At 41.0% G+C, this 23,687-nt stretch overlaps 1 protein-coding gene across 6 annotated transcripts in view; it reads left to right on the top strand.

Moving 5' to 3' along the window:
- The first annotated feature begins 2,942 nt into the window (after positions 1-2,942).
- efemp1 (EGF containing fibulin extracellular matrix protein 1) overlaps positions 2,943-23,687 on the top strand; it is a 44,072-nt gene continuing 23,327 nt past the window's right edge. For 5 of the 6 annotated variants that reach the window (XM_058795924.1, XM_058795922.1, XM_058795921.1 and 2 more), the window contains exons 1-5: positions 2,943-3,039; positions 3,896-4,145; positions 4,596-4,683; positions 4,811-4,859; positions 4,988-5,275. In XM_058795924.1, coding sequence (XP_058651907.1) covers positions 4,603-4,683; positions 4,811-4,859; positions 4,988-5,275 — 418 coding nt within the window. In that variant the 5' untranslated portion in view covers positions 2,943-3,039; positions 3,896-4,145; positions 4,596-4,602. Of the gene's footprint in view, positions 3,040-3,895; positions 4,146-4,595; positions 4,684-4,810; positions 4,860-4,987; positions 5,276-23,687 lie in introns of those variants that run through there. The other variant, XM_058795923.1, reaches the window with a different exon arrangement.

The following is a 23,687-nucleotide window of genomic DNA, read 5'->3' as shown; positions in this document are numbered from 1 at the left end:
ACAGAGCCGTGGTTTGCGTTTTTTTGGGCTACTTTTATAATGTACCGCGGCCGCCCAAAGTGTATATAGACAAATAAAAATTAAAATAGATTCTTTTACTAATGTGTATTATACTTGAAATGTATCCCTGACAACTTAAGAATGGAGAGGCGGTTGTAACATCATCAACATAACGTGAGTTTCAGCAAAGCATACATGTGCTTTTACACAGCAGAAATAAACATGACAACAGTGATATAGATTATATTAGATAATAAACACACGATTACAATAGATATGGTCTGTATGTGATTTTTTTAAAATGAATGTGTAAGTCTGAAATGCTCATTTGTGCAGCGATATAAAAGGCTATAAATAGCATATTTTAACAACAGCAAACGACCAAATTCCACATGTGATCGTAAAAGGAAGTGATTACAGGAAGTGATTCAAATGCCCCAAATTGATGGTGGTTTGAAGTGAGTTCTGAGTAAAAGTGTACTATTAATCTCATAAACTGTCTTATGTAGCATGATGCTAATGTTAGCTCTAATGCACCTGCAAAACAGGTCCAATTCTTCTTCATAATGCATTTTGTCATAATACTTCACGTTTTGTTGTATTTATTTAGAAACACTTTTGATAATAGTTGGGTAAATTTATACTGGGATTGAAGCGATGTGGCTTGGTAAACGTTTTATTGCCAGTTTAAAGGCTGATATAAATTTTTTAATCGATTGACAGCACTAATATATATATATATACTTTTTAACCACAAATTCTTGGCTAGCATTAACTCTGCGATGCACATGTGCATCTTTATTAGGTGATATTGGGAAGGTCACGCGTGACGTAGGCAGAAGTACAGACCCAGCATTTACAAAGCAAACATGAAAAAAAAGTCAAATGCCCTTTACAAAAAAGGTAAAACAACGATGTCGGATGATTTTAAAGTTGGAGGAGAAAATGAGATGGAGTTTTTAACTTAAGTACATAGACGAAGAACTAACTGCTCGTGACCTGTCCAACAGGATTACTTAATGTGTGAAGAAGCGCATCGCAGAGCTAGAGCAAGTCCAGCATTTGTGGTTAAAAAGTGGATAAATATGAATTTTTTTCAGAAAATGGTTGATCGTTTCACTAGATAAGACCCTTATTCCTCGGGTGGAATCGTGTAGAGCCCTTTGAAGCTGCATTTTGGACTTTCAAATCGTTGGCCACCATAGAAGTCCACGATATCGACAAGAATCCTGAATGTTTTCCTCAAAAAACTTAATTTGAATGAACGTGATGCACCAATTTTCATGGCAAGACCAGATATGTTAAGCCATAGTGCATGCTCTCTAACCACCAAGAGAGAATGAGAAAGAGAGGATGAGAAAGATTTATTGCTGACTTCTGATAATGTCCTTATCTCTACACCACCCTTTGACCTCTGATGGTTTACAGTGTCAAAGACAGCAGACAGGTCAAGTATAAAGACAGATGATTTGGAGTTTGCTCTTGCCAGCCAAAGAGTTTCAACAATAGTCAGCAGGGCAGTCTCTGTGAAGTTTCTGCCTTTGAAGCCAGACTGGTTGTCGTCAAGTAGGTTGTTCTGTTGGAGAAAAGCAGAGATTAGTTTAAAGGTGCAGTAGGAGATCTTGGAAAATGCTAACTGTAGCCTGATAGCACTGAAAGCGATTGTCCCACCCTCCCTACAATCGCCGTCCAAAGCCACGCCCCCTGAATGCATATACACTCACAGAAACCACATTACTACAGATTACTAATATCAGACACAACATTACTACAATAGGCTACATCAGCGTTTCCAATTCCAGTCCTTGACCCCCCCCACGCACACAGTTCATATGTATCTTATCACATGCGACGTTTGTTCTATTCGACCGTAAGTGCCCTGCGAAGTGGACATCACCGGATATTCCACCATGATTCCAGTTCGAAGCCAGCGATTATGTTCCATATAAAGGGAATTAAATTATTGTTATATATCATGTATATTACGTCACACTTCACACTTCTCTAGTAAGCTTCGTCTATGTGTGAAGACGCTGTGTAGCGCAAATCTGTGAATGAATGTTCGGAAGTGAAGTAAACTTCAACGGATTCCCAAAGAACAAACCCCAGAAAAATCACACTCGAAATCGCCATTCCATTTATGGTCTAAAACACAGTCACAGAACAACAATTGTGAGTAAATATCTTTGCAGAAATGTAATATGAATCTTATGTAATGTGAATTAAATGTAATCATATTTTTACCCAAATTAATGAATAAAATGTATAGCAGGCACAACATGCAGGTACAACCATAGATGTGTGTGGGTACAGTGTGCATCATGACATACTGTAAGATGCGTCATCATTTTCTAATACCTCCATTTTCATAGTCCACACTACAACGTGAAAGTTGCATTTTCAAATTGATCCATTTGGGAGAGTGTCTTCAGAAAAGCTCTGTTTTCTCTGGACTTGGTGTATACCAAAGGCTAAAACATAAAGAAAATATGTGTAGTGAAAAATGTATGCGGATGAATGTGGACGTAGCCTGAGCAGTGGTTACCCGAGCCTGCTTAAATGCAGTGGGAAAGTTGCCAGTAGTGAAAGATGTGCTGATTAGGTGAGTCAGAGCGTGTAGCAGTGTGGGTGGGAAGGGATCGGACAGAGGATGGCTGGCATAGAAAACTTTGGAGACCTTGTTCTCTGTGAGGGTGAGAAAGAAGAGGGGAAATGTGTGGGTGGAGGTTGGTTGTAGAAAACTGGTTGCTGATGGATGCCATCGTATCAAATAGCTGGCAAAGTCATCAGCAGTCAGAGAGGAAGTGGGAGGTGGTGGAGGGGGAGAGAGTACAGAGGAGAATGTTGTGAATAGTTTCCGGGTGTCAGGAGTCAGTGTTCGGTAGAAAACAGTATGTGTTTGTTTGATCACTGACTGGTTCTCACGCCCTCATTTCCATCACCTGTGCTTCATGTCCTGTTTGCATGTCCAAATGATCAGCCCGTTCATTCACTCACTGCAAAGTCTCATTAGCTGAGCTGCGTTTCCTGTGTTTCCAGGTATTGTATGTTTGATTATGGCTCTAATCTGCAGTTCTTGTGTTTGTTTGATTAGGCTACATTTTGGATTTGGTTGCCTGTTTTTTTGGGCTGTTATAGTGTGTTTTAACTGATTCTTTCTGGACTTAAACTCCATATTTAGTGCCTGAAACATTATATCTAACATTGCACATGTATGTACGTGATAAATACATTAAAATGTTTGTTTGCTTTTTTTTTTTTTTTTTTTGGTTACACTTTATTTTAAGGTGTACTTGTTACAGTGTAATTAAACATTTAAGTACTTTGGTTTAGTGTTACTTGCATGTAATTATGCATAATTTATTGTTATTATAATAGTACATGTAACATGTAACAAGGACACCTTAAAATAAAGTGTTACCTTTTTTAACAGTAAAGGGGTTTTATATTATAAGGGTTTTTGGAATGTAATAGAAACACATAGATGAGCCACATAGAATAAAACACATAGACGAGCCTGTCAATAAACGTATCATATCAAGAACGATTGCTTGTGCTTTAAGTTGCACATGCATCATAAAACCATAATTACGGTTTTGTTTGTTTGTTTATTTATTTACTTATTTATGTCAAATCCAATTTGAAGTTCTTCATTGTGGACAATTACTTGTTTACATTCAATCACTTTGTCCAATAATAATAATAATAATATAGTTAAATTAATAAAGCACCTTTCCTACAGCTCAAAGTACAGATACAGAAAATGAAGGGAGTGTTCTAAAATTTTAAAGTATACTGCTCAAATAGACCACATTTATGACTAATGCATTAAAAATGTAAAACAATATGGACAATATGACATTGACATAACAATCTGGCCTATTATAATATTAAGCACAATGCCTGGCATCAGTGACTTGATTAAACAGCCTGTGGGGGGAGCCACATCCTGCCCTTCCTCGAGCCCACAAAACAAACACATCAAACTCCTGCAGCGGGAAACAACCTGTTCACCGCTCCCACATTCCTGCAGCGATGGTGACGTCATGAAGAGTTCCTCAAACATCTCTGACATTCCGCTTCAGACATCAAACCCTCATCATCCACAGGACTGAGCTCCAAACTCCCGACGCTTCTTACAGCAGGTACAGAGAGGAGTTTTATAGCATGTTGTCTAATACAGTACATGAATATTAGGTATTTGATACTGTAGGCTGTGATAAAATTTTGTTTGTTAATTTTATTTTGCACAAACATTATGATTTATAAGAACGTCATTTAATAAAAATGAGTGCTAAACCATGAAATGAAAAACAGATCACACCTTATGTTTCAGTGCTCGTGTTAAACCTGAAGTATGTGGGCTGCTGGTTTGAACTAAACGCATTGTTCTAAGTGTTTGATGGCTGCTTGTAATTGCATTTTAAATGTTTACATTTTCAGTAGCACTTTAGAACAGTTCTAGAGAGGTATGTGAACTGCATGAGCTCTGACTGGATATGAGCCAATGAAAGAAGAATGAAATGTTCTCACATGTTCAGCAGTGATGTAACTATAGGTGTTATGTTGTTTTTTTGATTTGTTAATCCATGTAGAACCATCATGATGTTGGAAATCTACCTGGTAATGACAGTTGCTGCCAGTGCTGTTTCTCAAGAGGCAGAAGAGCCTGTATCATATACGGCAAGTGTATTTACATAAAACTATAAATAATGCATATTATTGAGTTTTGTTATTGCAGGTCATATATATTTGAAATTGACAGGTAAAATGTTCTTATACAGTGTTTTTTTTTCATTCTTCCTCACAGCAGTGCACAGAAGGCTATGAATATGATCCTATTAAAGAGGTATGCACAGGTAATAAAATAATATTGTTGATATAGTATACTCTCTCTGACCAACAGTTGTCCCTTTGCCTATTTTCATGTCTCTGAGAAAGTGATTCTAAAGCATAATGCCAGTTTTCTCTCCATGTTCTTGAACAGATATTGATGAGTGCGCCCTTGTCTCTGATGCCTGCAAAGGAGGCATGAAGTGCATAAACCACTATGGTGGCTACCTCTGCCTCCCTCAGAATGCCCAGATATTTGTCACTAATGGGGACGAATCATCCCAGCCCACAGACCCTGATCCCCAAACCCCCCTTAACCCTCTGAACCCCACTAACCCACAGAACCCACAAACACGTACCCAGTCAAACCACAGAGGTGTAGCAGCTGGAGCCTCACAGTGCTTGCCAGGTTTTACACTGGATGAGCAAAACTACTGCCAAGGTAAGCTATTGTTCTTAATACAACAGTATTTGTGGCAGCGTTAGTCTCATTTATGAGCTTGGTAAGAGAACTCTTTTTTTCCCCCCATCACTGATTTTCAGCAAACAGTGCAGTTGGTGCTGAATTTTCAGATTTTATTTGAAAAGGTTCTAAACTGAAAAGTTATTTTGAGTCAGTAAACCGGAAACATACATTTCAAAAAATTTTATTTTCCCAGCATTAAAAATGCATAAAAAGCCGCAACATAATATTATAATTTCAGTAAAGGCAAAATAATTTTTTTTTTTATATATGCAAACTGATATTTAGGACCTTGCACTGACATTTTGGGTGGCATGTACTCAACTGAAAAAAGGGTACCCCTTTTATTTATAAAAATCCACAGGAAGTGGCGAAGTTACGAAGTCTGTGACGAACACATCATTAACAGCTGGTCTATTTGGTAATTACAGTACATCGGTCAGGACATCCAAGTGTTTGTTTCGATCATCGACCTCAAATGGCTTATCATGAGAAACATGGAAGTAGTAGCAACATTACATGGCTTTAACGTTAACCTAGAAAATGTGCGCTATTGAAGTGTTTGTGCGGAGTGTGGAAGCTGAACAGTAGCGCACTAACTACATGACAGTTAACTTGGAGGCGCCGGTGCGATCATTTGCATTTAACTTAAAATACTCAATTTTTGTCTAAAATACTCACATCTTTTGAATCTGTGAGTCAGTCTACTTTTGTCTGCACTCACAATAACAACAAAACATTGGGCTGTCTAGGTCTCTGTGAACTTCAGCATGTAAAAAATAAATAAATAAATGAAACTCCATGTTTGCCTCACAGATATGAAAAATATCACGTTTCAAGTTTGTTTTATTTATATAGCACATTTAAAAACAGCAAGCATGGCTGACCAAAGTGCTGAACAAACAAAGACATAGAAACACAGGGCAACCCACAGAATCATACCATAAACTCACAATGAATTAAAAGCCAAAGAAAAGAAATAGGTTTTAAGAGATGATTTAAAAACTGTTTAAAGACTGTGCCGATCTGATATAGGCCGGAAGGCTGTTCCACAGCCTAGGGCCAGAAACCGCAAAGTCTCTATCCCCTCTATGCTTTAACTGTGATCTGGGGATAGAGACAGTCTTTGATCTCAAGAGTCTTTAATCACCAGACCTCAGATTTTGTGTAGGATTGTATGGATAAAGTTGATCAGATAAGTAGCTCGGTGCCAGATTTAAAAACATAGAGAAGAATTTTGAATTCAATTCTGAGATGCACAGATGAACGATGGAAGATTTAGAAATGCCAAAATAAAGAGAATTGCAGTAGTCCAAGCGAGATGTAATGAGAGAGAAAAGGTTTAATTTTGGAGAGAAGGCATAGTTGGAAAAAAAAACAGGAACTAATAACCGCATTTATTTGTTTATCAAATTTAAGACTCCGATCCCAGAAAACACCTAGGTTCTTAATACAGGAAGAAGTAAAAGAAGCAAGGTAGTCCAGATCGATATTTCTGCTCCCTAAATTTTCACTAGGGCCAAAGTCTATAGCCTCGGTTTTTGATTCATTCAGAAATTTAAAAAAAATGAGAGAGAACCACGTTTTCACTTCACCCAGGCATGCCAAAAGAGATTACAGAGCAGCATGTTTATTTAGTTTCAGAGGTCAATTTGGGTATCATCTGCATAGCAGTTAAATGATACACCATGCTTTCTGAAAATAGAGCCCAAAGGAAGTAAATTCAGAGAAAAAAGAATGGGTGTGAGTATAGAACCCTGTGGCACTCCACAGGAAAGTTTAGCAGGCAACGAAGAAAAATTACCCAATCTGACGGAGAAACTTCTATTTGTTAAATATGATTTGAACCAGCTAAGAACAGTTCCCTGGATGCCCACAAAATATTCTACTCAAGATAAAATAATTTTGTGATCAACTGTATCAAAAGCTGAGGTTAAGTCTAACCTAGGATAACAGAGTCACCAGAGTCAGTCGTCAACAAAGTATCATTAAGGACCCGTAATAAAGCAGACCCTGTGCTATGCATAGGCTTAAAACCAGACTGGAAAGTTTCAAAAATATGATTTGCACTAAGGAGAGACTGAAGCTGAATAAACATAGTTTTCTTCAGTGCTTTAGTAATAAACTAAAGATTTGAGATGGGTCAAAAATTATTAAAATTACTAGCATCAAGAGAAGGTTTCTTAAAGGGATAGTTCACCCAAAAATGAAAATTTGATGTTTATCTGCTTACCCCCAGGGCATCCAAGATGTAGGTGACTTTGTTTCTCCAGTAGAACACAAACAAAGATTTTGAACTCAAACCGTTGCAGTCTGTCAGTCCTATAATGCAAGTCAATGGGCACACAATCTTTGAGAGTTAAAAAAAATGCACAGACAAATCCAAATTAAACCCTGCTGCTCTGAACAGTATTTTTATAATTTTTTACCTCTAATACACCACTATGTCCAACTGCCCTGAGCGCGTGCATGGCATGACGCTTGTACGTGCTCTAGCGTAGTTTACGCAAGTGCTGGAACCGATCTGTCGCGCGTATACGTCACTCATTGTTTACACAGTGCACAGAGATTGTGGGTATGACGGCTAATCAAAATGGTAATTACTTGCGCTTATCCTGATTGTTCAAACCGACTTAAACCTAAAAGATTACGTTTGCTTGCGCAAACTCATCTGGGAGTGTTGACTTTTCAAACTGCGTAAACTACGCCAGAGCACATACAGATGTCACGCACCGGATTTTTTACTCTCAAAAATTGTGTGCCCATTGACTTGCATTATAGGACTGACAGACTGCAACGGTTTGAGTTAAAAATCTTCGTTTGTTTTCTACTGAAGAAACAAAGTCATGCCCTGGGGGTAAGCAGATAAACATAAAATTTTCATTTTTCGGTGAACTATCCCTTTAAGAAGAGGTATCACAGTAGCTTCTTTGAGGCTATCAGGTATAGTCCCTGAAACTAGACATTTATTCAGAAAAGACACCAAACTAGGTCCAACCGAGTCAAAAATTTGTTTTAAAATACGTGGAGGGAGAACATCATAAGAGCAGAAAGAAGGTTTCAAATGGTCAATAATTTCTTTGAGAGACTGGAGAGAAACTGGATCAAAAGCACTCCATGTGGCTGAAGAGCAGCAAAATTCAGGTGAAACATTAGCAACTGAGATCTCAGAGTAGTAAGCTTATCACAGAAAAACCTTGAGAAACCTTCACATAATGACACTGAGGGATTTGAAATCACATTTACAGGAGGATTTAAAACAGAATTTATAACAGGAAATAAGGCTTTAGAACTATGATGATTGTTTGCAATTAAAGGTGCAGTAGGAGATCTCGGAAAATGCTAACTTTAGCCTGATAGCACTGAAAGCGAACGTCCCACCCTCCCTGCAATCGCCGTCCAAAGCCACGCCCCCTGAACGCACATTCGCTCAAAGAGCAGCCAGAGACAACATAAATTACTACAATAGACTACATCAACGGTTTCCAATTAGAGTCCTCGCGCCCTCCCCGCTCTGCACATTTCATATGTATATTTTATCACGTCCGACGGTTGTTCTATTCGACCGTAAGTCATAAGTGCCCTGCGAAGTGGACATCATCAGATATTCCAGCATGATTCCAGTTCAAAGAGAGCGTTTATGTTCCATACAAAGGGCATTAAAGTGTGCCAGACCTGAATTTAAATTGTATTTATTTACAGAGGTATATTATGTCACACTTCTCTTTCGTCTGTGTGTGAGGAGCAGCGAAAATCCGTGAGTGAATGTTCTGAAGTGAAATAAACGGGTTTTACCTGTTCAGGGAGGAGGGAGCAATGAACACTGTGTAGGGAGCATGTCAATCGGAACACAGTTCATGCACGGAGCTCTCTTCTAACGAGCTGGTCATCTGAACCGAGTGTGTTAACTAAGCGAGACATGCAAAATATGCAGAGCGAGGGGCACGAGGACTGGAACTGGGAACAGCGCCGGGCTACATCATGTGTCATTCACCGGTGAGAAAACTTTACAGCACAGTTAGTAAAAGTACAACAATACCAAAAACGAAGATCAGGTTGTTGATGTTTGCCTGCCTTTCTGGCTTTGTCTGCGTGAACGCGCTGATGACGTATCCTATCTGTGCGAACAGGGTGCGCAGAGGTATGCAAATACATACGTTGACTGGCAGGTAGGAAAGACCAAGCAAAATTAGGTAGGACCAAGAAATGTTTGTCCAATTAAAACGCTCGGACCGAGCGTTTTAATTGGACAAACATTTCTTTGTCCTACACCTTCCACAGAATATATAAATACAGATAAATACATTTAGACCACTTAACTTAATGATTGCTATCAGGATGTGAAGAGACTTTTAACCAGAATAACAAAAAATGTTTCTGAAGACAATCACCTATGGCACCTTTAAATTATAAAAAGACTTCACGGATTTCACTGCTTTCTGAAAAGTAGCAAAACAGTCTTTAATCAATTCATATGAAACTTGCAATTTGTCTTTTTTCCATTTTTGTTCAGCTCTTCTACAAGCTTGCCTCAGAGAGCGGATGTTATCATTGAGCCATAGTTCAGTTTTAGGTTTTGACTTCTTAGCTTTAAGAGAAGCAATGGTATTCAAAACCTCTGAGCAGGCAGTATTAAACAGACTAAGATGCTGTTCAGGACAGCGACAAGCACACCTCGTTAAAGGTGTTTGTGAAGTCATCACAAAAGTGGGAAGAAAACGAACAAGTCAATTGTACAGTAGGAGTAATGCTTGAACTTAGCTGAGAAAAAGGCAACGTAAATAATACAGGCATATGATCTGAGAGCAAAGTATCAAAAACATGAGCATCAGTAATAGAAAAACCATGAGAGAGAACCAAGTCCAGTCTATGTCCGTAAGTATGTGTAGGATCTTTCACCCACTGAACCATATTGAATGAATCAATGAGACTGAGAAACTCCATTTCCAGAGGTTTAGACTGACAGCACACTTGTATATTAAAATCACCTAGCAAAAGAATATTGTTATACTTTGTTGTACAATCACCCATAAAAGCAGTAAATTCATTAACTTAGGTGAGGGGGCCGATACACCAGCACTAATAAAACCGGATCATTCCATTCCAGTCGCAACAACTGTACTTCAAAGCTACTGTAAACAGCAGACTGAACAGGACGACAGTGGATACTAAAACTGTTTTTTAAAATTACCGCTAGACTGCCCCTGCGGCCTAAAGAGCAGGTAGAGTTAAAAAATGTGCAGCCTGCTGGAACCAAATCAGAGAAAGGACTCAGATCACCAACCTTCATCCAAGTTTCTGTGATGAACATAAAATCCAAGGTGTGAGTAGTGAAAAAGTCATTTAATAAAAACTTGACTAGCGACCGAGCATTAACCCTCTGGGGTCTGAGGGTGTTTTGGGGGCCTGGAGACGTTTTGACATGCCCTGACATTTGTGCTTTTTTCAGTTGCTTATAAACATATAAATGGCTAAAGTCTTATAACAGTGTAATCAGCACAAACTGGGCTACAATAATATGTGAGCAGCATGTATGTACATGACTGTGTTTTTGAGAAAGCAATGTTTATGCTTGGTTAGTGAAAAACTAAAAAATTTAAATCACTTGAATAAGGCCATAAAACACATACAGAACATTTGTTCACAAGACTTTTGAGAACTGGATCTTGTAGCCTAGAGTTTTTGCTTCAAAGTTATGTGAGAATTATCCTGTTCACTCATTCACACAAAACAATATATTCATTAAAATTTTCTAAGTCACTTTTTGTATAGAAAGCCTGTATGTGAGGAGGTGTGAATGATCATGCATAATGCTGTGATTCATACCTGAGAAGACAAAGGCCCACATAATGAGGCGCATAATAAGCCATTCGGTCAGGTGTGTGACTGAGAGGGAAGAGTTACAAGACAGAATGTGAGGACAAAAAAAATTATATATATGTTTTTTGTTTGTAGTTTATTTAGAATGTATTTAACTATCACACAAAATAACTTGAGATTCTCTTGTAAGTGTAGTTAAACCATTTATTTGTAACAAACAAACAAATAAACAACACAAGAGTCTAGACGTCGTGGGTGCAATATCCAAAATATCCAAAACAGTGGCAGAAAACTGGACCGCAGGAAAACGGGAGACAGCAGTAACTGCACGACAAAACAAATGGATGTGAGCAACACAATAATCGGACAAAGACAGAGAAAACATGGTGACAGTATATATTTTGGCTACATTACCAGTCAAAAGTTTTTAAACAGTGAGATTTGTAATTTTGAAAGAAGTCTCTTCTGCTCACTAAGCCTGCATTTATTTAATCCAAAGTACAGCAAAAACAGTAACATTTTGAAATATTTTTACTATTCAAAATAACGATTTTCTATTTAAATACATTATAAAATATAATTTATTCCTGTGATTTCAAAGCTGAATTTTTAGCATCATTATTCCAGGCTTCAGTGTCATATGATCCTTCAGAAATCATTCTAATATTCTGATTTGCTGCTCAAAAACATTTATTATTATTATTGTTATTATTATTGTTGTTGTTGAAAACAGCTGAGTAGAATTTTTTTCAGGTTTCTTTGATGAATAGTACATTCAGAAGAACAGCATTTATCTTAAATAGAAATCTTTTGTAACATTAAAAATGTCTTTATCTTCAAAGCATCCATGCTAAATAAAAGTTATTTCTGTAATTTCTTAAACCCCCCACTAAAATAAATAAATAAATAAGTGAGCATGTTGATAGGCCTATCAGGAGCAACTATATTATTACATTAGCAATGACTAATATTGCCCACGTCATATTTCAAAATGTTGCACTCGATTTCACACATTTTAGTCTTGAATTATAGTTTGGGAAAAGTCCAACTAATAAATGCATTCAAGCTTAGGCTATGTCACAACAACACATTATCTAATGCAAATAAGAAACATTACTTACTTGGCATGAAAGATCTCCTCCGCTGGCTTGCGCTCGCGTTTTGTTTGTGAGGTAAACAAAAAGCTTATTCCTCTCAGCGCGTCTTCTGAGGTAAATACAAGGCTTTTTCCTCTCAGTGCGTCTTCTAAAGTAAATACAAGGCTTATTCCGCTCAGAGTCTTCTTCCAAAAACGAAAAGTATCCGACATGAACATGTTGCTGCTTTGTTACCTTGATGTGGGCGTTTACATGCTGCACGTCTCACATGGAGATTTGTAATATCAATAGCGCGAACAGTGCATGGGCATGACCTAATTAGAGATAATGAGATCAGACTGGAAAAACTGGACCTGTTGTTGGTTTCATACGGATTACTTTATCACAGAATAATTGTTTTCGGTAAGAGTTACTTCATTTAAGAGTAGACATGTCAAGCTTTCTATAGATATATTTCTCATGTCTGTTTATAAAGTAGTCGCTGAGTTTCAGTTCATTTTAGTGACGCATTTCTGAAAGCAGTTCGCGGAGACAGTGAAGACTGAGAGCGCACCCTGTTTGTTTACTTTATTTTATAAAGCACAAAGTTTAGTTTATATGGTGAGCATACACAAATAAAAGTAGACCCTTTACAGATTCAAGTGATGTATTACTTTTATGTGTCCAATCAAAAGTGACAGAGCATTTTAAGTTCTTTTCTCTGTCATCTGGAAAATATTTAAAAATTTGTCACGGTGTCACCTGACTCCACTGTCACTCCCTCACAATCACCTGAATACTGATCACTTGCACCTCATCAGCACCCTCATCAGCTCCTGTATAAAAGCACACACTTCTGGTCTACTCGTTACAACCCGAATTCCGGAAATGTTGGGACGTTTGTTAAATTTCAATAAAATGAAAACTAAAAGAATTTCAAATCACATGAGCCAATATTTTATTCACAATAGAATGTAGATAACATAACAAATGTTTAAACTGAGAAATTGTACAATTTTATGCACAAAATGAGCTCATTTCAAATTTGATGCCTGCTACAGGTTTCAAAATAGTCGGAATGGGGGCATGTTTACCATGGTGTAGCATCTCCTCTTCTTTTCAAAAGTTTGAAGACGTCTGGGCATCAAGTTTATGAGCTTCTGGAGCTTTGGTGTTGGAATTTGGTCCCATTCTTGCCTGATATACGTTTCCAGCTGCTGAAGAGTTCATCACTGTCTGGTAAGACTCGTGGCGGTGGCTTGTGTGTGTATATCAACAAAGAATGGTGTAACAATGCGTTAGTATCAAAACACTGTTCGTCGCTGGTGGAGTTTATGTTTGTGAAGTGTCGACCGTTCTATCTGCCGCGGGAGTTCACGGCCATTGTTATTGTCGCGGTTTACATCCCCCCGTGTGCAAACGCTAAGGACGCGCTTCGTGAACTGTACAGCGCCATCAGCGAACAACAAACAAATAACCCCGACGGCTTTTTCATCATAGCCGGTGACTTCAATCACGCAAACTTAAAGACAGTTTTGCCAAAGTTCTACCAACATGTGAACTTTGCAACAAGGGGAAATAACACACTGGACTTTGTTTATACAATAGAGAAAAATGCATACAAAGCTGAACCCCGCCCCCACCTCGGGTACTCGGACCACATCTCTGTTATGCTAATCCCAGCATACAGACCACTTCTGAAACTCACCAAACCGGTTCAAAAGCAAATCACGGTATGGCCAGAAAATGCTACCTCCGCACTGCAGGACTGCTTCCAGGACACAGACTGGAACATGTTTAAAGAGGCGGCCACCTACAACAACCACACAGACCTACAGGAGTACACTGAAACTGTGACTGCTTACATCAAAAAGTGCATAGATGATGTGACAGTCACCAAAACCATTACCACACGTGCCAACCAGAAGCCATGGATGACAGCAGAGGTTTGTGGGCTGCTAAAGACCAGAGATGAAGCATTCAGATCAGGAGATAAAGCAGCCCTCAAAACAGCAAGAGCCAATCTGTCTCATGGCATCAAGAAGGCAAAACATCAGTATGCTAAAAAAATCAACAACAACTTCAGCGACAGTAAAGACACTCGGACCCTGTGGCAAGCCATTCAGACCATCACTGACTACAAGGCCCCGCCACAGGCCAGTGACGATGACACATCCCTACCAGAGGCACTCAACCACTTCTACTCACGATTTGAGATACAGAACGACACACCTGCACAGAAACTACCCACATCTCAAAAACGACCAGGTACTCTGTCTCTCCCCAGCTGATGTAAGGAAGACCCTATCCAGGATTAACCCACGAGGCTGCGGGCCTGACAACATACCTGGGCGTGTACTGAAGACTGTGCTGCACAGCTGACGAATGTCTTAACAGACATCTTCAACATCTCGCTGAGCCAGGCAGTCGTCCCCACGTGTCTCAAATCCACCTCCATAATCTCAGTACCAAAGAAGTCACATGTGTCCTGTCTGAATGACTATCGTCCCATAGCACTGACCCCAATCATGATGAAGTGCTTTGAGAGGTTAGTCATGCATCACATCAAGTCCAGTCTCCCAAGCACGCTGGACCCATTCCAGTTTGCATATCGTTCAAACCGTTCCATGGACGATGCAATATCCACCACTCTCTACCTACATTCTATGTAAGAATGCTGTTCATCGACTTCAGCTCAGCATTCAATACAATAATCCCACAACAGCTCATCCACAAACTAAACCTGCTGGGCATTAACACCTCCCTCTGTAATTGGATCCTGGACTTTTAACTGCAAGACCTCAGTCAGTCCGTATCGGCCGCAACACCTCGAGCACTACCACACTGAGCACAGGGGCCCCACAAGGCTGTGTGCTCAGCCCGCTGCTGACCCACGACTGCACTGCCAAGTCCAGCTCCAACCACATCATCAAGTTTGCTGATGACACAACTGTGGTAGGCTTCATCAGCAACAACGATGAAACGCACTACAGAGAGGAATTGGCACAGCTGGCTGAATGGTGTGGTGCTAACAACCTGTCCCTCAATGTGGGTAAGACAAAGAGGTTGTGATGGACTTCAGGAGAAACTCTGTTGACCACCCCCACTGACCATCGACGGCTCAACCGTGGAGAGTCGGTAGCACTAAATTCCTGGGGTGCACATCACAAAGGATCTCACCTGGACCACCAACGCCACGTCACTCAACAAGAAGGGACAACAGCGCCTCTACTTTCTCCGTCGGCTGAAAAGGGCAAGTCTCTCTCCACCCATCCTCACCACCTTTTACAGGGGCACCATTGAGAGTGTGCTGACCAGCTGCATCACTGTCTGGTATGGGAACTGCAGTGCTGCTGACCGCAAGACCCTACAACGGACAGTGAACACTGCCGCAAAGATCATCGGTGCCCCTCTTCCCTCCATCCTGGACATTTTCCTTGCACGATGCTCCAGCAAGGCCTCCAGCATCGTGAAGGACCCCACCCACCCCTCCCACAACCTCTTCCAGCTCCTGCCATCAGGAAAAAGGTACCGGAGTATCAAAGCTCGTTCTGTCAGATTGCTCAACAGCTTCTTTCCCCAGGCTGTGAGAGCTCTTAACTCCAATCTCCCTGTCCCGCTCTGAAACCATGAACACCTCAGCCCCCCAACTATAAATAACTATTGACAAATTTCTCCTAAGTGCAATTCTGGATGTGCTACACACAGGTGAGTGGGCTATACAAACCACCTGTAGTAACACACTCGTCCCACTATATGCACACTAGGCACTTTCTATAAACACTCCCTGCAACAAAGACTCAATAAGATAATATATGTTTACTTGAATATTGCACTACAAAATAATGTTTACTGGAGCATTGCACTACTAACTCTTTTGCACTATGCGCTGCTTCCCACAAAATCTCTCTTCTGAACAATTTAATGTAAAAAATATATATTTCCTGCACAATTTCATGTACAAACATCTCTTTAGCACTATTTCATGTACAGTATTTATGTAAAGTTCTTGTACAGTCTCAGTTTGTGTATGTTTAGTCAACTAGGTATAGTAGTTATAGTATTTATAGTATATGTATAGTCAGATGGTTAAACTGTTGTATAGCCCTATTGTGTTTTTTGTTTTTTTGTTTTTTTTTCCTATATTTGCATTGCTGTATGTGTATCTCATGTCGAACTAGTATGTAGCACAGTGGTCCTGCGAGACACGACATTTCGTTCCACTATATGTCCACACATGTAGCAGAATGACAATAAAGCTCAACTTGAACTTGAACTTGAACTTGGTTGTCTTTGATGTATTTTTCGTTTAATGACTTGCCAAATGTTCTCTATAGGTGAAAGATCTGGACTGCAGGCAGGCCAATTCAGCACCCGCACTCGCCTTCCAAAATATGCAAGCTGCCCATACCGTATGCACTTATGCACCCCCATACCATCAGAGATGCTGGCTTTTGAACTGAATGCTGATAACACGCTCGAAGGTCTCCCTCCTCTTTAGCCAGGAGGACACGGCGTCTGTGATTTCCGACAAGAATGTCAAATTTGGACCTGTCTGACCATAGAACACTTTTCCACTTTGAAACAGTCACAGGACACAACGGCGCTTCTGGACCATGTTCACATATGGCTTCCTTTTTGCATGACAGCGCTTTAGCTTGCATCTGCAGATGGCACAGCGGATTGTGTTTACCGACAGTAGTTTCTGGAAGTATTCCTGGGCCCATTTAGTAATGTCAATGACAGAATCATGCTGATGAGTGATGCAGTGTCGTCTAAGGGCCCGAAGACCACGGGCATCCAACAAAGGTCTTCGGCCTTGTCCCTTACGCACAGAGATTTCTCCAGTTTCTCTGAATCTTTTGATGATGTTATGCACTGTAGATGATGAGATTTGCAAAGCATTTGCAATTTGACTTTGAGAAACGTTGTTGTTAAAGTATTCCACAATCTTTTTACGCACTCTTTCACAGACTGGAGAGCCTCTGCCCATCTTTACTTCTGAGAGACTGCCTCTCTAAGACATCCCTTTTATAGCTAATCATGTTACAGACCTGATGTCAATTAACTTAATTAGTTGCTAGATGTTATCCCAGCTGAATATTTTGAAAATTTCTTGCTTTTTCAGCCCTTTGTTGCCCCCGTGCCAACTTTTTTGAGACCTGTAGCAGGCATCAAATTTGAAATGAGCTCATTTAGTGGATAAAAGTTTAAAATTTCTCTGTTTAAACATTTGTTATGTTCTCTATGTTCTATTGTGAATAAAATGTTGACTCATGTGGTTTGAAATTCTTTTAGTTTTCATTTTATTCCAATTTAAAAAACATCCCAACATTTCCGGAGTTCGGGTTGTATATGGACCACTTTCCTGCCTACTGACCACCTGTGATTCTCTCCTGCAATTACCTCCAGCGTTCCGCTGTGACTCTTAACATCCTCTATCGTGTGTCTACTCATTCAAGTCTTCATCCCTGAGAAGTGTGTGCACTCCAGCGAATCCACAATCTCCCTCTCTATCTGCAAAGACAGTAAACCTCTACATTCTCCAGTATAGCATTGCCCCATTACTACTTACCCATTGCTACTCATGCATTTTCTCTGTTAATAAAATCACTGTGTATTGCCTGCTAATCCTGTCTCTGAGTCTGGTATTTCCATAACAGTAGACCAGAATAAACACCACCACATGATTTCCACAAACTCGTTTCAGGAGATTGTGGATTCACTGCGGGGGGCCTTCGCATCCACAACAACATCGATCACCACATCAGTCACTCCTTCAGCACCAGTTCATGTGGTTAGTCCCATAGCCATCCTGGCGCCCTACTCTGGCTTGGAGGAGGGTCGCAATATATTTTTCTCTACAATGCTCACTGGCCACAAGACCAATTTCCCACGGAGAAATGCAAGATCTCCTTTGTAATCACTCTGTTTTCAGGGTGAGCGCTTCAGTGCATGGAAACCATTTGGAACCAGGATGGCCCAGTCACCCAGGCATTCAGTAGCTTCGTAGCTCATTTCCGAGAAGTGTTTGGAAGACCACTTGGTGATTCATCTGTGGGTGAGCAGTTGTATCACTTAAACGAGCTGTGATGTCAATAACAGATTATACTCTTTATTTTCGCACTCTGGCAGCCACTAGTAGGAGGAACGAGTGCTTGCTCCTCACCCCCTACCGAGAGGGTTTGGAACCCAAGTTGCAGCTGTATCTCATTGCTTACAATGATTCCATCTGTCTGGAATACTTAATTCAATTCTCCAACTCTTTCTCACAGTATGCAGACCTGTATGGAGGACCAACAGGGCCAACAGTCTTCTTCATACCATCAACGGCCAAAGTATGCCAGCTCTCCAAAACCAGGTACGGAGCCCATGGTTGTGCACAATTCTCACTTCCCAGGGTCTTTGTACTGCAGAGTACGAGGGCATATAATCTCTTTATGCCCTGTCCATCCTGCTCGACCTGTGGTGAGTTGCATTCATACTCCTAGTTCTCATGCATCTCTGCTCACCACTTAAGTCACCCTTACTGCTTGTGATGTCTCACTTTCAGTACTCACCCTCCTCGCCTCTGGGTCAGCCAGCAACTTTATCTTGGGGGAGCTCTGCCATCAACTCCAGCTCAAAAGAAGACCAGTCAATTCCAGTCGGTAACAGGAAGACCACTCGGCTGCTGTCATGTGCATTTTCGTGTGGGATCCATCCAGCTTGGCCAACTCCATAAAGAATCTCTGGATTTTCTGGTTCTGGAGGAATCTACTACTGGCATCCTGGGGCGTTCATAGTTAAATAAACACAACCCAGTGCTATCCTGGAAAATAGTAGAAGTCTTGAAGTGGAGCGAAGGCTGTTACCCTGAATGTTTCTCTCTCCTTCCATGAATTCTCCAGTGACCTGTGAAAGTTCTCCCAGTTTACTCCACGTCCATCAAGAGTCCGGTAAATCAACATTCAGTGGATATACCTCCCTACTACGCCCCCTTCAGTGACATATTCTCTCTAAGAGAGCTTCCCAACTGCCTCCCCACAGGCCATGGGGCAGTGCCATAGACCTATTTCTGGGTGAACCAGTGCTCCGTGGCAAGATCTATCCATTATCGATCCCAACCCAGATAAGATCTTCTTTGTTGAGGGGCTGAAAGTGTGGCTCTCAATGAGTGACATCAGGCTATGTTTGTGTCTCCTGACGCTGTGGTGGCCTCTTGAAATATCTAGTGAACAAGGAAGGATAGGGTCCTGAAGAAAGATCCTAGGTCCCCAGATCTATCCTTGATCCCGATCTCCTCACTACTTCCATGTGTCCCACCCTGACTGTTCTGAACCCAGGAGCAGAGGTCGGCCACCACACCATTGGGGTCCTTGGCCCTCAGGAATGGGCCATGGAGGGGAGTGCTGTCACAGTGTCACCAGGCTCCACCGTCACTCCCTCACTCACTTCACAGTTACCTGAATACTGATCACCAGCACCTCATCAGCTCCTGTATAAAAGCACACACTTCTCCCAAGGTCATTGTCTGGTCTACTAGTTGGTGTACGGACCACTTACCTGCAGACTTGCCTTGTGCGATTCTCTCCTGCAGTTACTTACAGTAGTCTCCCTGTGTCTCCAATGTCCTCCATCGTGTATCTATTCGTCCAAGTCTTCATCCTGGAGAACTGTGTGCACTCCAGCAAATCCACAATCTCCCTCTCCATCTGCAAAAACAGTAAACCTCTTCATTCTCCAATATTGCATTGCTTCATTAATACTTAACCATTTCTACTCACCCATTTTCTCAGTTAATAAAATCAGAGGTGGCAGAGAAGCTGTATCTTAAGTGGCATTTATTGTAGATGCATTTAAACAGAGGTGGCATGAATGTATTTACACTGCAGTTACAATTGAATAAATGTTATAAGATGCTTAATGTTTTTAATATGTATTTGTAAATATATCCATTTTTGACATTGCATGACTTTTATGCCAACACCAGACCAGCTTGTTGTTGTTAAGCTATTGCTAGTTAGGCTGGATGCATTCAGATTTGACCCAATCCCCTCATACCTTCTGCAAGCAATCTCTCCCACGCTCTTACCGACACTCACACACATCATCAACACATCCCTCCTCACAGGCATCTTCCCCACTGCGTTAAAGCAGGCTCGGGTAACCCCACTGCTCAAAAAACCTACATTAAACACTTCTCTTATAGAAAACTATAGACCTGTCTCTCTCCTTCCATTCATAGCGAAAACACTTGAACGTGTTGTCTTCAACCAGGTCTCATTGTTTCTTTCACAGAACAACAAACTGGACGCTAAACAGTCAGGTTTCAGGAGTGGCCATTCAACTGAGACTGCACTTCTCTCGGTCACTGAAGCCCTGCGAATTGCAAAAGCCCATTCCAAATCATCAGTCCTCATTCTGCTGGATCTATCTGCCGCGTTTGACACTGTCAATCATCAGATACTCCTCTCCACTCTCTCATCACTGGGCATCGCTGGAATTCCACTTCGCTGGTTTGAATCCTATCTCACTGGTAGGTCTTTCAGGGTGGCCTGGGGAGGGGAGGTATCCAAAGCACATACACTGGTCACTGGGGTTCCTCAGGGATCGGTTCTTGGACCCCTCCTCTTCTCCACATACGCTACATCACTGGGTCCCATCATACAGGCACATGGCTTCTCCTACCACTGCTATGCTGATGACACACAGCTCTATCTCTCTTTTCAACCAGATGATCCAACGGTAGCTGCAAGGATCTCAGGTTGCCTGGCGGACATCTCGGCATGGATGAAAGAACATCACCTCCAGCTCAACCTGGCAAAGACTGAGCTTCTTGTCTTTCCTGCCGCTCCAACTCTACAGCATGACATCACGATCCAGTTAGGTTCATCAACAATTACCCCATCAACTTCGGTCAGAAATCTTGGTGTAATCTTTGATGACCAGCTGACCTTCAAAGACCACATTGCAAAGACTGCTCGATCTTGCAGGTTTGCACTACACAACATCAGAAAGATCAGGCCCTTTCTGACGGAGGATGCTGCACAACTTCTTGTCCAGGCCCTTGTCATTTCTAGGCTGGACTACTGCAATGCTCTTCTGGCTGGACTTCCATCAAACACAGTCAAACCTCTACAAATGATTCAGAATGCGGCGGCACGACTGGTCTTCAAGGAACCCAAAAGAGCCCATGTTACACCTCTCTTTATCTCATTGCATTGGCTACCAATCGCAGCTCGCATCAAGTTCAAGACACTGATGCTTGCTCATAGAACAACCACAGGCTCAGCACCCGCCTACATGCACTCACTATTAAGAATCTACATCCCTCCAGAAGTCTGAGATCTGCTAGTGAGCGGCGCCTCGTGGTACCATCACAAAGAGGCTCAAAATCACTCTCCAGAACATTCTCGTTCACCATTCCTTGCTGGTGGAATGATCTTCCCACCCATATTCGGAGTATTGGATCCCTGTCAATCTTCAAGCAACAGCTGAAAACTCATCTCTTTCGACACTACTTGACTTCAACCTACACATAAAAAATAAAAAAACTCTTTCTCCTTATTTATTCCTTCCCTTGCTAGCTTGTACTTATTTAAACAATGCCTGAGACTTGGTGTTACAAGCACTTCGTTTGTCGGATTGCCTCTTCAAGATGAATCGCTTCATGTGTTCCCCAAATTGTAAGTCGCTTTGGATAAAAGCGTCTGCAAAATGACTATATGTAAATGTAAATTTGGATTACTGACAAAATAGATTTAAATCGATCAAATAATGTACATTAAGTTCAGTTTGCTGTCATATCAGTAGTAAGTTATGGACAAACACATAAGCACAAATAGCATGAAAACGACCCAAACAAGATGAAATGGAAGGACATTTCAGGTGATTTTCCCTGTAGATTTACACAGTTGTCTTGACTGAGTTGATTGGGTGGGTGGTGTTTCAAGAGTGTTGATTTCATGTATAACAGCATTGAGATTAGGGATGTCAGTAATTGATTGATGATCAATTGATTGCTGTTAATCATTTAATCATTATCAATGTTACCTGCTCCTCTTTGTTAATTGCCTAATTGTTCTCACCTGTTTCTTGAACATATAAAAATTCTGTAATCATTTACTCACCCTCAAGTTGTTCCAACCCTTTATGAATTTTGAAGAATGTCCATAACCAAACAGTTGATGGTCCCCATTGATTGCTATAGTATTTTTTCAAAACTATAGAAGTCATTGGGGACCAGTACCTGTTTGGTTACCCACACTCATCAAAATATCTTTCTTAACACAAGAGTGTGAGAGAACGTCTCAGTTTACAGACTTAACAATGGTTCCCTGAGAGGGGAACAATACTTTATGGGGAATGCTTTTACATGACTGTGTCTGAAGCATGGATGCAACTACTTCAATCCTGATTGACACTGTGCCACTCATGATGTGTGATGGCATACGTGAAAGCTACAAAGGACACTTGGAACAAAAAAGGTTCCTTTTGGGAAGCCATGGTTTAATTCATAACCTGAGACATTCCCCTTAGAGGAACTTGCGCTGCGTCCAAACCATGTTGCTATGGGGAACGAAATGAACACTGTGAAATGAATGTCCTAGTATGAAACTGTCTTGCACAACTGAGCACAAAAGCACTCAAGACCCTGGTGTAGAAGGGAGATCCAGAATATAAAATCTTATAAAGACCATTGCGCAGCATCACAGATCTGCTGGAGGGGCACCCCCAACAATAAAGCTTTTGAAGTTATGACACTTCTAGTAGAATAGTCGAATGAGCCTTTAACGATAGAGGTGTGCCTCGTAGGCACTAGATATCACTTTCACAATCTATTTGAGAATGTTTTCTTTAGAGGCTGGGGTCCCATTCTTGGGGGTCCTGAAACATACCAATAACTGGTCAGTTTTCCTCCACTGAGATGTTCTTTGAATAGAAGTCTTAAGGGCCCTGACAGGGCACAGTAAGTTAAGCCTCTCTTGGTCTGCCAACACACCAGGAGAAGGATGGAAGGCATGCAGAATCGTAGACCATGCTGTATTCAATGGTACTTTAGGCATGTAACCAAGTCTACAGTGTAGGATTGTTTTGACCCTACCTGGGGCAAATTCTGAGCAGGAAGGGTGACTGACAGTGCCTGTAAGTCTTCTAATCTCTTAGGAAAAGTGATGGCTAACAAGAATGGCATCTTGAAAGTGAGGAAATTCTCTGACACAGAATCTGTGGGTTCATTGGGTGCCAGGGACAACCCTTTGAAAAACCATGGTCAGATCCTAGGCCGGACTGTAGCATGAGCGGCAGGCTTCATTACGAGTGCCACGAAGGAACTGAGTTATCATATGGTGTCTCTCCAAAGACCCATCGCCTAATGGTGGTTGTATAGCAGCTATGATCACCATGGAGACCTTAAAAATGGAGGGGTATAGACCCACATAGAAACAATTCTGGAGGAACACCAACACTGATGCCACTGGGCAGTTAACTGGGTCCAATCGTTGTTGCCTGCA

This window comes from Onychostoma macrolepis, chromosome 13, assembly GCF_012432095.1.
Source record: "Onychostoma macrolepis isolate SWU-2019 chromosome 13, ASM1243209v1, whole genome shotgun sequence".
In the NCBI taxonomy this organism is placed as follows: Eukaryota; Metazoa; Chordata; class Actinopteri; order Cypriniformes; family Cyprinidae; genus Onychostoma; species Onychostoma macrolepis.
The sequence above is the reverse complement of the archived record's forward strand: the minus strand, read 5'-3'. Positions and strand labels throughout refer to the sequence as shown.